Genomic DNA, 17,279 nt, shown 5'->3' on the forward strand with positions numbered 1-17,279 from the left:
TTTTTGCCATATTTTTTGGTACAACCGTCTGCTCGAGTGAACCCATTGTAGGTTCAAGGATGCTGAGCTTTAAAAATAGTAATAATAATAGTAAGTGCTCACTACTCGTTGCTTTTGAAACAAAAGTTACAAGCGATATTCTCATATAATTATTTGTGTTTATAGGAGATCCATGAAAATCACCAATCCACATCTAGAAATATTAGTTTTTCTTTCTCTACAAAAACAAGCTTATAAAGAGGTCAGTTAAATTTTCAAAGATTAGATCTCTTGCACCTAGAGAACAAGTTATGTTCGTAAAGTAATTTGTGCTACATATGTGGGGCTTCACTTGTTAAGAAAAGTAGCAATATAAGTGAAATCATTTAGGAAAACTCTTAAAAAAGCTATGTAAAACGTAGCGCATACTAACAGATTTTAAATAGGAGTGTTATTTAGTTTCCCCCAAATAACTTGGTAGAGATTACGGTCTGCTATTTGTGACTGTGATAAGTATAAATACAGTGTGGACGTACGGTATTAAATACTGTAGTGCATAAAGCATAAACCAACTTGTGGTAGGTTCACTAAAAAGCACAAGTGCTATCTAACCGAGTCGGGGTAGGAGCGTTAACAAGAGGCCCGAACGACATCGAGGGCTTGATTCCGTAGGAGGCAGGCGCGTCAGTGATGGTGAGTATACGTGTAAACGAGATCGTTGACAACTGCTCACTATAACTCTCACTACCGGCTCCGGAGCTGGTGGTGGATTTTGGGGGAGGTGCTAAATACCATTTCTAAGTAGTATATCTTGTTGCTTGTTCGTTAATATTCATGTACATTATAATTTTATAAACATTTAAATGTTTTGAAAATTCTGAGACGAGTTAAAAGAAGTGTGTAATCATCGAAATTTAGCGAACAGTTGACGTTTAATCGTAATCTCCAGAATGTACCTATTAGAAGTACTAGCACAAAATTGTCTTTATAAAAATCTGCATTAACTGTTCACAAAAATAGCACCTTCGATAAAAGAAAGTTCTCATGCAAGGAAATTATTATTATATTAACAAGTTTCAACTCGTTTTCTTTTAATGTTCACACGAAGGTGTTACAAGTTAAAATTCTAAGAAATGAAGTGAGTTGTTCAGGTCTTCTGAAGAAGGTGCCAGGAAACCCAGAAATAGTACATTGAAGATTGGACGTACATGAACCAAAACAAAAGCCTATTTTCATCAAAAAAATATATTATTTCGTGGATAAGAATGCGGATTAACAATCATTTTCAGTGTAACGTCCCTTTCAGTAGCAAGGGTATTTGAGACTCGGACCTACTGATTAACGTTGAATCCGAACCACAAGAGCTTCCGCCGGAATCCATAACTTAGGGAACTAAACTGGCCCATTGGATTAATATTTGTATATTACCAAATATTTTCAGAGGAACTCCCATCTTCCTCAGCTTCTCGTGAAACATCAGCAGCAACTGGCATTAAAAATATGTGCAAATAACTCGATTTTAGCAACTCTAATTTTTTTTCTTTTTTTTTGAAAAGAATCACAAAACCACCGTTATAAAACTTTTCGTACAGTGCATTCCAGTGTTCCTTTCGTGAATGACGTGGTGGTGCATTCATCTACGACCTAAACTTGCTTGTCACAAATGTCCAGAAACTGATACTTCATTCCTCCATCTTTGTCACAATACAGTCTTTAGGTATACTTTCAATAGCTCCCATCCAAAATCTGTACAAACACTATATGACAGTCGTTTATCCAGGGCTAATAGCGAGTCTTTTTTTTTTTTTTTTTTTTAACTAAAAGTTACTTTTTTGGAAGGTAAAGTGACATTTTCATGTGATTTATGTTTTTCATTGGTAGTTTTCTAAAAAAAATATAAAAATAAATGGAAAAAGGTAGAAACTTGTTACTCATTTTTCTGAAAGCTTCAGTACTTGCTGCCACATGTGAAACAGTCAGCTTTATTCTCACTTCAGCTTATATTCTTTCAAAGCACAGGGATGATTGGTGGATGCTTAAGCTCTCAAGGTGAGGTTGAGAACCCTTCTGTGTCTATTCTTTCTTCTATCATAATAGTCTTTTAGTTTTCTCTCGTAATAGTTAATGCTCTGCTCAACGTAGTGTGTGTGTTTCATCATGTTCGTCTAGTGTTATGCTTCTTGTATGTTCTTAAAACTAGGTGATGAATTTGAATATTTCACGGCTTCGAGAACTCTCAATGCTAAGTTAAATATAATGTCTGGGATGAAGAAATTCGGAAATAGGCCAGAAGTGGTTCAGCTTACACAGAAGCTTCTTACATCTGCTAAGTCTACTTACTACAAAGTATACTTAGAAAACATAAGAAAGGAGGAAGCTCAATAAGAAGTAAAGAAGAAAAGATGAATCAAAACAACAAACAGAGAGGTAATGGGGAAATTGACAAAGGAAAAAGGGGGAATGATGAGATTTTGGTCACTTTTCAACTATTTACAAGAGACCAGACCACTATGAGCCCTGTATACCATGGTTGGTCCAAGTGAATAATCATTTTGAGTACAGTATGATTAAAATGTCGTACTGGTTTACTTTTGGCGCACCACTAAAAAGAAATGTTGAAAATTTATGATTGTTTCACTGATTTCCTTCTTATTGTCACTTAAAACGTTTTCGTTGAGCGACATGAAAATAACTCACTTGGCAAAGAGAAAATTCATGGTGGCTGCCAGAAGTAATTGTTGAAAACTTACAATTCTTTTACGATTTGCATATAGATACGGCTTCCAAGTGTGTGGCGTAAAAACTACAGTGCAAAAGACAAAAAAACAACGTGTCTAAGTGGCCACTTAAAAGCACAAATGCTATCTAAAAGTCAGAGACGCCTACGCGGGGGTGCGTCCAAAAGGAACAGGCGTGTAAGCGAGGGTAGTGAAAAGAACTGTGTAGGTTTTAGCAGTGATACCAGCTTCAATAGCACTTGTCATTGGTTTCATATTAGTAACAGCCTACTTGTAAACATGAAATAAAGCTTCTATACACTGTGCAGGCATTCATCGCCAGTGGAAAATAGCATTAAAGATTGAGTCATCTTTCATATTCACTCACTTATTTTATCCGTCGTAGAGCAAATATAATGGTTTTAAACTAGTAACCGTACACTTGTAAACCTAAATTAAAGCTGTATTATTTGTATTTAATTTTGGTTGCCTGCAGAAATTTGTTTCTTATAAACATGTCTTTTTATGCAAATTATTGAATTTTACTTCTAAGTTATCCAAAATCTGGTGCGCCAAAACTACACCAGCACCTAAAATATTTGTCATTGTAAGTACCTTTATAGTGTTAAAAGTACATACAGATTTTATGCTAAGTTAGTGTTGTTTTTTATTTTCAGAAAACCCAAGCGAATGCCCAACTAAAAGCACCTCCGATGAGAATTCCAAAGACTCTCCACCTGCATCCGAAGATGGCATTGGTATGTAGATTGATGTATATATTTGAAAAACGTACAGATTCAATAGTAATCCGTAAATTAATCCACAATTTGATTGATTGATTTTCATTAAGTCAGTTGTCAGCAGTGGGGCTTTATAGGATAAGACCTATAAAGTGAGATCTGAATCATTGTTGGAGATTCGGTGTCCTCCCAGCGGAAATCGAATCCTCGATCCCGTACATTCAAATTCATGATTTTTATTATGGTGATATTGAGAGTAACATTTGACATGCAAGGCTTCAAATGGGTATTGTTTAGTTTATCCCTCAGATTACTTGGTAGTGATTATGGTTCGTTATTTGCAACTGTAATGTAGTCATGAGTATAAATACAGTGTGTATGTATGGCATAAGGTACTAATCCAACTAGTGCTAGGTAACCACTAAAATGCACGATTGCTGTGTAAGGTAGTCAGTCTGGAGCTCAGCAGGGAAGCCGCAGCCTTAGCGAGGAAGTGCGTCCCTAGGTAGCAGGCGCGTCAGCGACCGTGAGTATATGCATAAACGAGGTGTTTACAACGATTCACTATAAGTTACATTACCATCTGCGGAGCACCCGATGGATTTTGGAGAGGTACTAACTGCCACCCGTTTTAAACTTTAGTGTTGGAAGGCACATGCAACGCTGAAGGTTACAAGACTAGATGCTAAAGATATTATATATATATATATATAATAGTATGTGTGTTGTGATTATTTTAATTTGCAAATGAAGAGTAGGGTAGTTCCTTTTCACAACTGTGTTTGTCAATGTCACACTGAGAAATTTTACATATATATATATATATATATATATATAAAGAAATTTTAATGTAGCGGTTTTAGCTTTATTTTCTTTCAAATTTACCAACAGTGACAAATGGTACAATTAGCTGATTTCTTTCTATGAACACAATTTAATCATATTTTGTGTAAAACAAATATTCTTATATGTGTTCCCTAAATATGAACGGAGACGGAATTTTCTCACAAAAGATGGTTTTCTCTGGGGATGAGATCTTTTTCTAACAATTTTCTCAATGTGTTCTAGTAATTGGGTGTAATATCTTCGAATAAGTTTTCCAAAAATATCTTATAATTTTGTTCATGTTTCGTAAATAAATATTTCACGAGGTCATTTTACATTCACAGATTATGCTTTGGTAGTCAGTGTCAATGTAACAGCTTATATGGAACGTTAAAATATACTCCTTTGTTGTAGTCATTGTTGTTTTGATATACAAATTATTAGTTGCATTTCTCGTCATTGTTACCGTAAAAATGTTATGTACCATAAACTGTCGGTATTTGTTCTTTTGTTATAATTTATGTAACCAATGATTGGCATAAGTTTACAATAAATAATGTTAACTTTTTTCTTGGGGGGGTGAATATGAATATATTTTATATCAATAAAACAATTTATAATTTTGATTGTTCAGAATTTGTTAAAAGTAAGAATATTCCTAAGGAAAGTTTTCAGAATAGGGGGAATCGTCTTGTAGTTGGATAAATACGGTATATTACGTTCCTGAGCCGAAGAAAATTTTGTGCCTCTCCCTTCCCCGGTATATGTTCGTATTCAGTATAGGCCAAAATAGTACTGCCGCGTTCTCTTACATTGAACCGCCACCAATGGAACTCGGGTGGACAGAACCAAATACACGGACTACACTGATCGTCAGTAAGCGATAGCCTCGGCTCCTTCAAGTGTTGTAATGAGAAAACTCGGTCGGGCTGTGATACTAACCTTTTCAGTAAGATCTCACTCACATTTCTTTCCCGTGCACGCCTCTTCTTTTCACATACCATGTAATTTTGATTTTTTTTTTTTTTTTTTTTTTATGCGGGCATGGTAGTGAACACCAGCATTTTAAAAGTTCATTGTTAATTTTAGTATCTTTTGATTGATTTAAAAAAAAAGAAGAAGAAGAAGAAGAAGTAGCTAAAGCTGAGTAAAGGGTAGGAGTATTTGTGAAGCCGAAGCTTTTCAGTAATGTCTGGCGCTCAAAAGCAGCAGGATTAATGGGTAGTATACTAGGAATATGATAATCCGATTAGGATTCCCAGGACACACAATAAATGAATGTCAGTTTATTACCTGTACCAGATAATAGCGACACAGACTCCCTAGTATCTGCCCTAGTTTTCTTTTATCGTAATTAAATGAGGAAGGCAGAGCGTTGCATTGGTAGCATTGCCAAGCCATTGGAAGCGGGCGTCTGCTATGATCCCTCCACGTGTCCTGTGCAAAATATAAGTTATGACAGGAAAAGAGCAGCGTTCTGCTCCTTGTTCATTGTTTCATCAGTATATAACGGACCTCAATACAGTACGCTTGCCTCTGTTCCTGATTATAACTGTACAGTACGTTATAACCATTCGTTCACTTGGAATTGGATCCTGTGCTTTTCTAAGCCATTTTGATTCGGATTGCTATTACACACACCTTAAGATTTTCCTTTCTGTGCTCCACAATGGCTTTGTGGATGTGCGTATTGAAACTTGAAATTTATGTGTGTTCTAAACATTCATATTTGTGTAATGTGAAAGACATTAAGTGAAAACATTTCATTTCAGTACAAGCTGCCCTTTCTTTTTGCAGATGAGCAACCGGTTACTGATGCTTTAGCGGATATTGGAATAGCAGTGGATAGTTTCTGCTTTGTGAAGACAACTGGTGGACAGAAATTGTGGCTATGCCCAGAGAAGGAGTGTGACAAATCATACACACGACAGAGCATGTTAAAAGTTCATATACTGAGTCACTATGGTATTCGTCCATATAAGGTAAGGAAGAGGGGAGTGGGACTGTCCTAAATTAATAATACTTTTATCATGTATAGGAATTTATTTGAAGTTCAGTTATATATGTGTAAAATGGTTATTTTCACTAGAATTCACTGAGATCAACGTACTTATTTCACACTATACTTTTGTGTTGTTGATGTATATGTTACACATATTACTGATTAAAGTATTTTTTTTTTTTTTATGTATTCTGTAAGTAGTGAATATAACAAATTCATTCAATAAAGAAGAAGAAATAAATAAGAAAATTCTCTCAGTATCTCATAAAGATGATTAATTTGTTATTTCGCTTCCCTTTCAGACAAAATAGAATATGAACTTGCATGTAAATTAATTGTGTTGTAAATATAATCGTATTCCTAAATCAATGTAGAATGTTCATTTTAGTAACAAGCGGTAACTGTTGATTTTTGAATATGTCCAAGACTTCTTTGCCGTAGATTTACATACTAAAATAAACTGCAGTAATTGAAAACAAATTTTTGTGCGAGAATTTCTATTTCCGTGTATGTTATGTGTTATATTTTGATCTATTACGGATTGAGTTAAATATTAAGCTTTAGCCATGGCAGTAGGAAAGCTCCGGAATAATTTAGCTTTTCACGACTGAATTTACGAACCTGTCAATAAAACTTTATCTTTGAATTTTTAACTATGCTTGAAATTGCACAAGAAACTTATTAACTTTGCTGGAACCAAATAATTTAAATTTCCTCTTTGGTCCAGTGCTTCAGAACATTTCTGAATTTGTTTTGTAAGCAAACTAGTCACATGTGTAAATCACTTGTTTTTGGTCAAATAACTAAATTTTTGGAACTCGAAAAAACTCTTAAAATGCAAAATATATTAATATTTCCACTTAGCAAAATTGTAATTTTTACTTCCTAGCACAACCTACAAACTAACTTGATGATCTTCGTATCGCAGTCATCCTACCCTGAACTAATGCCTTTTTCATTAACTAGAGGGAGCTTCATGTACGCAAACAGGGCAACGCCCACTTAAACATATAGGAAATAATAAAAAATAATCGACTTTCTGATTAATTTTATCTAGTTATTACGAATAAAAGCTATTGAAATATGATGAAAATGCTGTACATCCTCCAAGATACGAAACATTAATTAATTTATTGAAATTTCTAAAAATTTGGCAAATTGAACTTTAATTGTTTGCATTAGCAAAAACTGCATAGCGAAATTGTATTACTACTCCTAGACTAGGGCTATCGTAACCTGAGCTCTGACAGATCTCACATCGTGTAAGTTGACAGTGTTGCGAACCGTCATAGCAAGAAGAATCAAAGCGACCACATGACAGAACGATAAAGGAATCGAATTACTTTATCACTGATTGAATCAGATTATAAGTTGAAATATTTACAAACTAGATATTTAAAAAAGAAAAAAATAATAATCGTACTTCACTTTACTCCTCAACATTCCAGCACAACGTAGTTCCACTAGGCCTAAAGTTATTGCCACAATAATGAATATTTTTTTTCTTTTTCCACTTATTGACACAACTCTGTCCTTTTGGCAAATTTGCTACGTAAATAGAAGTGGGGTTACGTGGAACAACAACCGGTCCACCTCCCTATCGCCGCAGGGAGTAGGTTTTCGTGGAATTGAAAGCGAAGAGGGTAGTGAGTCTGTACGGCTCTTCTGAAGTTCAAGGGCAATGAACCATTATTTGGAATGTCAGGCTGGAATGAGTATAATTTCTAATGATCTTTGTAGGAAATTTGTTGACATAAGGAAAAAATGTACCTACATACTCTATATATTCCAGAGATTGTTATAATGAGCTTTTCATAAGGACTGATTTAGAAATTGAGTGGTTGGAAAGTAACGAACGTGATCCAGCTATATTTGTCTTTTCGTAGAAGACATTTTTTCACCAATATGTGAAGGGGAGGATAGGTTTAGACCCACAAAAATACATTTGGAAACACTAGGTTGTTTCCATGGTAACCGAACAATGTTGTTGCATTTATACCTACTCATTCCTGTGAAAGTTTTTGTGTTGTCAGGTTGTTTTGATTTTTTTGTGCTATCATCTCAGTGCATTGGTGTGAATATTGTGTTGTTATTTTCATTCTTCAGTGGAACATAGTTTGTATTCAGCCCTGGCCACGGCGAGCAGATAGTGGAAAATCTCCTCGTGAACGCTCACGAGCATTCTACGAGCAAATACCATTGTTCGTGCTTCGTGAATCTTCGGGTTTTGTCCTTAGAGGAGCGGAAGTGTTGTCAACCTTGGCGGTAATCACTAGCTTACCAAATAAAAAAAAAAAAAGTATGTATGGTAACTGATTGCCATTTAGTGTATAGTGTTTTTTACAATGTGGTAACCGTTAACTATAGACAACACAAACTGGTAACAGCAATCAAATGATAAACTATGTACGTTCCTTTTCTTCTTTTTTCTTTCCTTTTGTTAAAGAAGGATGTGGTGGAACCAAACCATCGCTTACATTTATAAAAATTTGCCAGTTTGCCCAATGGAAAACCAGTTTTCAATATATATATATTATCAAGTTCTTAATCCGAGTGTGGGTATGTTGTTTCGCTTTTTAGGAAAAGAGATAATCTGTTGATACGAAAAAAAAAATACTGTAGCACTTGTTTGTAATTATCTAAGTATTATCTCCAGAAAATTAGCTTATGCATGTATGTGTGTACGAATAGGCTTAGCAAGGGGTTGGTTGTGGAGATTAGAAGCCACTATTACACTATCAATAGGAAGAATAGTATTTCTTACTCCACTTTTAAAGTGGGGCCGCGGTGGCTCAGTGGTAGAACGTTCACATCTGGTGCTTGGGGTCCCGGGTTCGATCCCAGCCCCCGCCAAGTGAACTTTGCGGTGGACAAACACCGTATGCGTGGGTTTTCTCGGGGTTTTCCCATTTCCTCCCACTTTCTTCATTCTATCATTTCATTCATTACTCATCATCACCGTCTCCTTTAGCCTAACCGGTATAACCGTGGGACGTAAAACCCAAAGATTTCATTTCATTTTTTCCACTTTTAATGTTACTTTGATCGCAAAGAATCAAACAAAATATTAAGAGAGCCAAAGAGATTTTCCATTTTTAAGAGTGACCATTAGTGGGTACCATTAGTTTTTTTTTTTTTTTTTTTTTAACAAGGAGTGTCTTTTTAATAAGGAAAAATATATTGTCCCTGGCTGGTTGCTTGCCGGTGGCTTGTTAAAAGTGAAAAAGAATGTTAAATCATATCAACGACTGAAGCTACATGCTTGTCTTTCTTCGATAGTTACTGACTGGTTTTGAAAGTCACGATGTTGTAGGCCTACTGTAATAGCGTAAACTTGGAAGGGAACGTTCCAACTGAATGATACGAACAATTATTCCCAATGTCTTGAACATGAAACGTGGATTGCACGGATAACGCTTAAAGTGGGCTGAACTGCACTGGGATTTCCTTCCGGCAAATTAGTGTTTGGTCGGAACTCAGTTCTTCTGTGTAATTGTCTCTTAACAACATTTGAACATTTCTTTTAGATAATAATATCTAACTAACTCTATGGCCTATGGAACCCGAAGGTTCAATGCGGCGGTTACAACATATTTCCACTAACTTCTGTCCTTAGCCAACTGGATCCAGTTTCTACTCTGTACTCTTATTTCTGAAAGATCCATCTTAATATTGTCTTCCCATCTACGTCTAGGTCTTCCTAGTGGTCTTCTTCCAATTGGGTTTTCAGTTAAAATTATGAAAGCATTTCTAATTTCTTCCATTCTGGCTACACGGAATGGCCACCTGAGCCTTCTACACTTAATGACCCTAACAATGTTAAGTGAGCGGTATAAACTATGCAATTCCTCGTTATGAATTTCCTCAAATCCCCATTTTCATCCGTCTTTGGTCCGAATACTACTACTACTACTACTATTATTATTATTATTAATAATAATATTAATAATAATAATAATAATAATTATAATTATAATACGCATTATTATTATTATTATTATTATTATTATTATTATTATTATTATTATTTTCAACCTCCCGTCGTTCTGCTATTAATCTAGCAACGAAAGGCGTTCACAACTTAGCAAACGTGAAGCGAGTGACAAGTTACAGACCGAGTGCTAATGTAATGCAATGTCACGAATTGTGTAAGCAAGCTAAAAAAAGGCCTGAAACAATTCGTTTCCGATTTTTGCAGTCGTTTTTACGTCTGTAAGCTGACATGTTTAATATTCGTTTCTTTCTTTCTTTTTCATTTGTTAGTTACTTCAACGCTAACTGTAACCTCTATCATGCGTCTTCCTAGATCAAAAAACGTACCAATTTTATTTCCTGCAGTGTTTTCGCGTCATTGCTTTCGAAATGGGGAGGGGGAGAGCACACCTGCACATTTCACGCTTGCGTCTGCTCAATGCTTCAACATCGTGCAAATTTGTGACCAGGCTTGGCCGTAGGTTTTTTACCATCATGTGTGGTTGGCAACACTTATCGGATGCAGTGGAAGGGGCGGAGCTACCAACACCTGTGCTCACCTGTTCTTATCTTCGCTCGTTGTCGCTCACGCTTCGGCTCCGGGAGCCAATTCATGGGCAGGCCTGTTTGTATTCGTATTATTCACATAGACCTAAAATATAAATTTAGTATGTGTATGTGTGTGTGTTTGTGTTTATGAACACAATGCCAGAAGTGCGGAAAGGGGGTGCCCTTGACAAGTCAGGCACGGGAATTTGTTTTGAGTTTTACGTCCCACGATTATGCCGGTTAGGCTAAAGGAGAACGGGAATTTGTGTTTAATCTTAGGGAATATTTGGAGAAAGAACGTAACGACGGTCCTTTATTGCCATTGATTAAAGTGAGTGAAAGAGTAGATTCAGTTTTATACATTAGCCCTACAACTGTGAAAAGAATCACAAAAGAGAAGTGCCTGAAAGACCTCGCTGAACCGACGGAAATTTTATCCACCCTAGGAAAAAAGCGTAAGATTTCTACAGTAAATGGAATTAAATTATCTACAATTGACAGCCATTCTCTAACGTAAGTAGTTTTCATTTTTTAAAAAAAGAAGATATAACATTATGGGTCTTAGCAGAGTCGTTCTGACGCGTGTTTAGTGTTATACTAAAGAGTTGAACTGATTTTGAGTTTAACGTCTCTTTCAACAGCGAGGCTATATGAGACGTGGACCTACTGATTAACGTGGAATCCGAACCACATGAGTTCCCGCCGGGAATAGAACCGGGGTCTCCCATGCCAAAGGCGTGCGCTAACCGCTTAGCTACGAAGAAGCCCGATCTCATACTAAAGAGTTGTACTAACATATGTTTCCATGCAGTAGTCAGGCATTTAGTATGACGCTAATCATATGTCAAAACGACTCTGCATAAGGCCCTATGTGTTTAGAAGTAACGATTGTTTTCTTTACGATTTTGTAAACTATTTTAACGCAATACTAATTTGTTTGTTTCTTTTGTCTAATACTTTCGTCAGGCATAATGTTAAATAATATTTTTGTTGTAATACATATATGATTCATTTCCACAAAATGTGCCCCTTGTTATATTTATATTGTTACAGAAGATAAATGTGGCAACCGCGCTTGATCACACGTGAGAGTTGTCAGAGCTCTTCTTAGCGCGGCCTTACTCTAACTGCTTACTCAATTTTGTGATGTAATCGTGATTTATTCGCAATTATAAAAACAATTATTTTTATTAAAACTCGTTGAAAACTGTAAAAGTTTGTTAGGGAATACTCTCAAAGTGAGGTCAATAACACATAAGTCACATATGTTTCTCTTCCATAGTAAACAGCTACTAAAATGAGTTTGTTATATAATTAAGTGTATATTTTTAAATCTGTTTATACTGTAAATTTCTTTTTCTAACAGTGTTATCTGATTTTATTTCAGTGTGATTTTGAAGGCTGTTACTGGTCATTTTATACTCATTTTAAGTTGAAAAGACATAAGGAAACTCATCTGAAAAAGAAACCATTTGTGGTAAGTTGAGGTCTTAATATATATATTTGATAAGGAGAATATTATTAAGATAATTAAATTCGTGCATGAATAGTTGAATGTAAAATTTCCCCCTTGGAAGTATAACTTGTAGTAATAACTGGAAAGTACTGAAACCGACAGAAATCTTTTCGTGTCTTGTTTTAATTTCTGCCAGGAAATATTTCTTTATGTAAAGATTCAGTATTGCTATACAAACTTCGTATATCGTTGATACATTTACAGTTAGTTTTCAAAATACTGGAAACCCTGTGTGCACAAAATGTAATTTATTTGTTAATACTGCGTCGGACCACCATTAGTTTGTAGTATAGTTGGTGTTGTTCGCGGAATTGAGACTATAATTCTTGATTACTTTCCAGAGAAATATTTTACCATTCTTCATGTAATGCAGTTCGGTCAGCAATGATGCAGAGAAAATATCTAGATTCGCTGCTCTAATTTTATAATGACCCATTTTTATTTACTTAAAGTTATTTCGCCTAGTCTTGGTTTCCTTCCATTATTCCTTTTCTGTGGTCATGTCTTGGTACAAGTTCTGTATCCCGTCACTACGTTGAACACTTGCTTTCGGTGCCCTTAACATCTGGCAATCGGGGATACACTTTCTCCAATCTAACATCTGTCAGTCTTAGATAAACTTGTTCCAACTATCCGTGTACCCCGAATTTGCTTTTTGAAAATAGAAAGGAAAGGTCCCCGATTTCGCATCTTTCTGTGCTGGTCTATTGCATGCACGATCCCGTTGTACATCACCTCGTATTTTATTTACCTAAGCACTAACACAAAGTCACAGTGCAAAAATAGGCACCCAGTTCTCTCATGATGAGAGTCAGTACCCAGATTGTTCTCCCACCGTCAATCCAACATACTTTATAATAAATAATATTTGTAATTGAAGGTTTAATATTTATGCTGCTGTACAACACATTTTTACAGTTATAAGAATAGTTAGATTTTTTTCTGACAGTACGTAGTATTGGCACATGTTGTTTCTAGTTCTTTTTGTAATTGGATTTCAGTAGTCATTTTTGTATTTAAATTGATTTGAAGACTGGAACATGCATTGAAAATGTATTACTATTAATTCAATATGTTAGTATGGTTAATTTCTTCCTCTTCTTTAGATTTTGACGCTTAGCTTCGCAGCCAATCAGAACACACAGAATACCCTTTTTTTTTTTTAAAAAAAAAAAAAAAAGGAAAAAAAGGCTGCTTAGAAAATCTGGTCTAGTGGCTAGCGTGCATTCCTTCTTGCACAGAATCCCGGTGGCGAAGCCATGAAACTTGAGCACGCGTTGGCTGAAATTCAAATTTTATCTTAAACTGCTAGGTTCACAGGGTGTCTGCCACACGGAAAAGTCACGAAAGTCCCAAATTGGAAAAAAGGTTACGAATTTAAAGAGCTGGTCACGAAAAAATTCTGTTGACTAGTTCTAAGCAACTTATTTTGTAACGTTTGTTAATTCAAAAATGAGGCACATGGATTTAGATCCAGGGAATATGGCGGCCAAGCGAGTCCCCGTCCAGTGGCTTCTGGGTACCCCAAAGCCAGAATGCGGTCTCCAAGATACTTCCTCAGAACGTCAAGCACTCTCATTGTCCGATGAGGTCGAGCTCCATCTTGCATGAACTACATGTCATCGAAATCATGGTCACTTTGAATAATAGGTATGAAATAATTTTCCAAAACTGTCACGTATCGTACAATAGTCACCGTGCCGTCAAGGAATATCGCACCGATTATTCCATGGCTGGATATTGCACACAACACTATCACTCATTCAGGGTGGAGAGACTTCTCCATTGCGAAATACGGATTCTCAGTTCCCCAAATGCGCCAATTTTGCTTATTGACGAACCCATTCAAATGAAAGTGGGCTTTACGAATTCCCATCATGCCCTGTGTTTAGCCACGCAGTTTGGACGTCATCACGCGAATCGTTCAGAAATTATAATGGTTTTATTGTATATAGTTCGTTAATTGTCACCCTTTATATGCTGCACATTGAATAATTTATTTTCATTCCAATGTCGTCGCATATATTATTGCTTTGACAAGGGCCGGTCTTCCAGCTCACTTTTTCCCCGGAATACTTTGCGGTCGGTGATGTCATGTGGAAGTGTCATTCAAGAGAAAAAAAGGAATTGTGCTAGGAGTACCTAGATATTTATAGTTTAAAACGTGGGTAAATACCATGTGAAGTGTGCTATAGTTGATTGCAATAATAAAGGAAGCAAATAACATAATATGCAATCAGTTTCCAACAAAGGAGAATTTATAGGAATATGGATGTGGTGATAGCGTGAGCGAGAAAATTACTGCTTTATATATATAAAGAAACAAATATTAATTGAGCACTGTTGATGGATTTCATCATATGAAAATAAGTAAGATATTTCTAGTTCAGAAATCTCTTTCAGATCATAGGAATGTTGTCTTTGAAGTATATAAATTAAATGTAGTATAATTGTCGAATTTTTCGGTATTTTTTGTGTCACGAAATTAAATAAGTCCCGCCCTCCCCCCCTCAAGAAAAAAGTTACGAATTGGGAATTCCGAATTCCAGTAAGCACCCTGTATAACCTCGGTGCTGAAAAGAAGCTCTGATCTCCCAACTACCCAGCTCAATGCTAGCGTACAGATATTAACCCCGCATTTGAATTGCAAACTGGAGGTTCCTTTTCACATTTCCTTAGTGGTGAAAATGAATGTTGCGATTCGAATCAAACAACCATATTGACAGATTTCGTATTTCAAGTATGTTAACGCGTTGTATCTCAATGTCACTCAATGAAACCATGTTTTTCACTCTCTTTTTTGATCCCCTGTTTTCCACTTGTTACACGGTGAAACCAAGTTACAGCACTGATTACTGTTGCCATCTGTTGTACAGAAATACAGCTAACTCTTACCTAGACCAGTAAGAGAAACCTCATACAAAAATAATACCGAAAAATTAATATTTTCTGTATAGTAATAGTCTTTAAGTACCATCTTAATTAAGTAATATTTTCTATTTAGGAATAGTCTGTAAGTCTGTATTAGATCACACTTCAATCTTTTTTTAAGTTATATTTTCATGCTTGGTCGTCAAAGAGATAAGTAATAGTGAAATATACAAATATTTAGGAACATGTGCCTATGAATGAGAACATTACTCCCAAATTTTTTTAGTGGTAATATATTTTTATTTTCCGTTTTAGTGTACAGTTGAAGGTTGTGGTCGCCGTTTTACAACAGTGTATAATCTAAATACTCACCAGAAGCTACACGACCGACCTGCCAACAACGTATGCCCTGTCGAGACTTGTGGTGCACGTTTTCAGACAAAAAGACGCCTGGAAATTCACATGAAAGGCCACGATGACTACAATGCGCCGTACAAGTGAGTATTTTATATATTGGGAGTTTTATTCTATTAATTATTTGCAACGTTTCTCAAAGTATGAATAGAATAAGAAAAAATGTTCAAATTATAACACCAAAAAATTATTTATGAATCAATTGAATTAATTTATGAAATTGCGAGAACGTGCTCTAATTACAACTACCAATGTAGGCAGTCGATATTTTTCCGTAATACGTCAATTTAAGCAATATAGTAATCTCTGTTCATGTTTCTCGTATCCTCGGAACGGTTTGAAATATATTACTGCAAACCATATTATAATCTTTATATCTTTTGAAATGCATTTACGTTAGTGGATGAGACACTTAAGCATTTTCTCGAAATAAAACCTTTCGTGAAAAAATAAAATTTTCATTTCCTTGTTACTTCAAATTGCATAATGAACTAATGGAAAGAATTTAAGAGTTGTCTTAGGTGTCAGTTATATATAGTAGTTTTATTTTTTATTTTTTTTCCCTAATGACAAAAATTACCGTTAAGAAATCCAAAGTGATAAAGTGCACCACAGGAAGGGGCAAACTTCCTGTGGCTAGGAGAGAAAATCGAAGACGTTGAGACGTTCCCCTATTTAGGAAATCTAATATCCTCGGACGGAAAAAGTAGAAAAGATGTAAGTTCAAGAATAGCGCAGGCTAAACAAGCATTTAATTGGAAAAGAGAACTGCGAACATCAAAAAAAGTTTCGTTGGACGTTCGAAATATAAACGTTTATAAATACCTTGGTATGGTGCGTGACGCTTACGAATCAGAGACGTGGACATTGAGAAAAGCTGAAATATCCAAGCTGGAAGTATTTGAAATGTGGTGTTGGCGCAGAATGCTGCACATGTCATGAACCGAAAGGAAAAGGAATGAAGACGTACTAAAGGAAGCTAATGAAGGACGACAGATCATGAAGATAATAGGAAAAAGAAGAAAACAATGCCTGGCCACCTAATTCGGCACTCCGATTGGATCACAGTGTTGATAGAGGGAAAGGCAGAAGAAAAACCAGGAAGAGGAAGACCAAGGAGAGAAGACCTTTATGCAGTTACGAAGAAGAGACCTTATCAAAGCATAAAACAGCTCTGTCAAGGGAGAGAAAAAAAAATTCCATGTTGACCAACAACCTATGGTTGAGTTGAGAAAAAAGGATGTGAATTCATGAATGAACATAAGAAGTTCCCTTTTGATTTCGTCACAGTGAGATGGTTCAGAAACCCACTATCCTCTTTTGCGCACTTCATGAGATGTTGTAATAATAGGGCCATTCTGATTTCTTTGTGTTCGTCAGTGAGGTGACGGGGAACCATCGTGAACATACTTTGTATAAATATTCAGTTGTAAAGCCATATCGTCGACTAACCCGAGATAATGTCTTCAGCTTTCCTCAGGATAGCGTCACTGAAATCTTATGGGACAATTACTGTCAATAATGCCGGTTCGGTCATGCTTGAAATGTTGAAATATTGCAAGTTGTAAATGGCTTTCCTGGAGAAACATTTGTAGCCGTAAACAGTTACCATTTCCTTACACTTCTCAGCCCGGTGTTCGACACGCGTATAATCAGCCAACACACCTGCCATTTTACCCACTTAACATTCAAAT

The 17,279-nt window shown here is 35.9% G+C and overlaps 1 protein-coding gene across 1 annotated transcript in view; it reads left to right on the plus strand.

The window, feature by feature from the left end:
* LOC145672959 (uncharacterized) overlaps positions 1 to 17,279 on the plus strand; it is a 56,225-nt gene that overhangs the window by 2,133 nt on the left and 36,813 nt on the right. Inside the window, exons 2-5 of the mRNA XM_081742223.1 lie at positions 3,374 to 3,454; positions 6,059 to 6,243; positions 12,172 to 12,261; positions 15,487 to 15,668. Of these exons, the coding sequence (XP_081598349.1) occupies positions 3,374 to 3,454; positions 6,059 to 6,243; positions 12,172 to 12,261; positions 15,487 to 15,668 (538 nt within the window). The remainder of the gene's footprint in view (positions 1 to 3,373; positions 3,455 to 6,058; positions 6,244 to 12,171; positions 12,262 to 15,486; positions 15,669 to 17,279) is intronic.

The sequence above is a fragment of the Thermobia domestica genome, chromosome 16 (genome assembly GCF_964235325.1).
Source record: "Thermobia domestica chromosome 16, izTheDome1.hap1.1, whole genome shotgun sequence".
NCBI lineage: Eukaryota > Metazoa > Arthropoda > Insecta > Zygentoma > Lepismatidae > Thermobia > Thermobia domestica.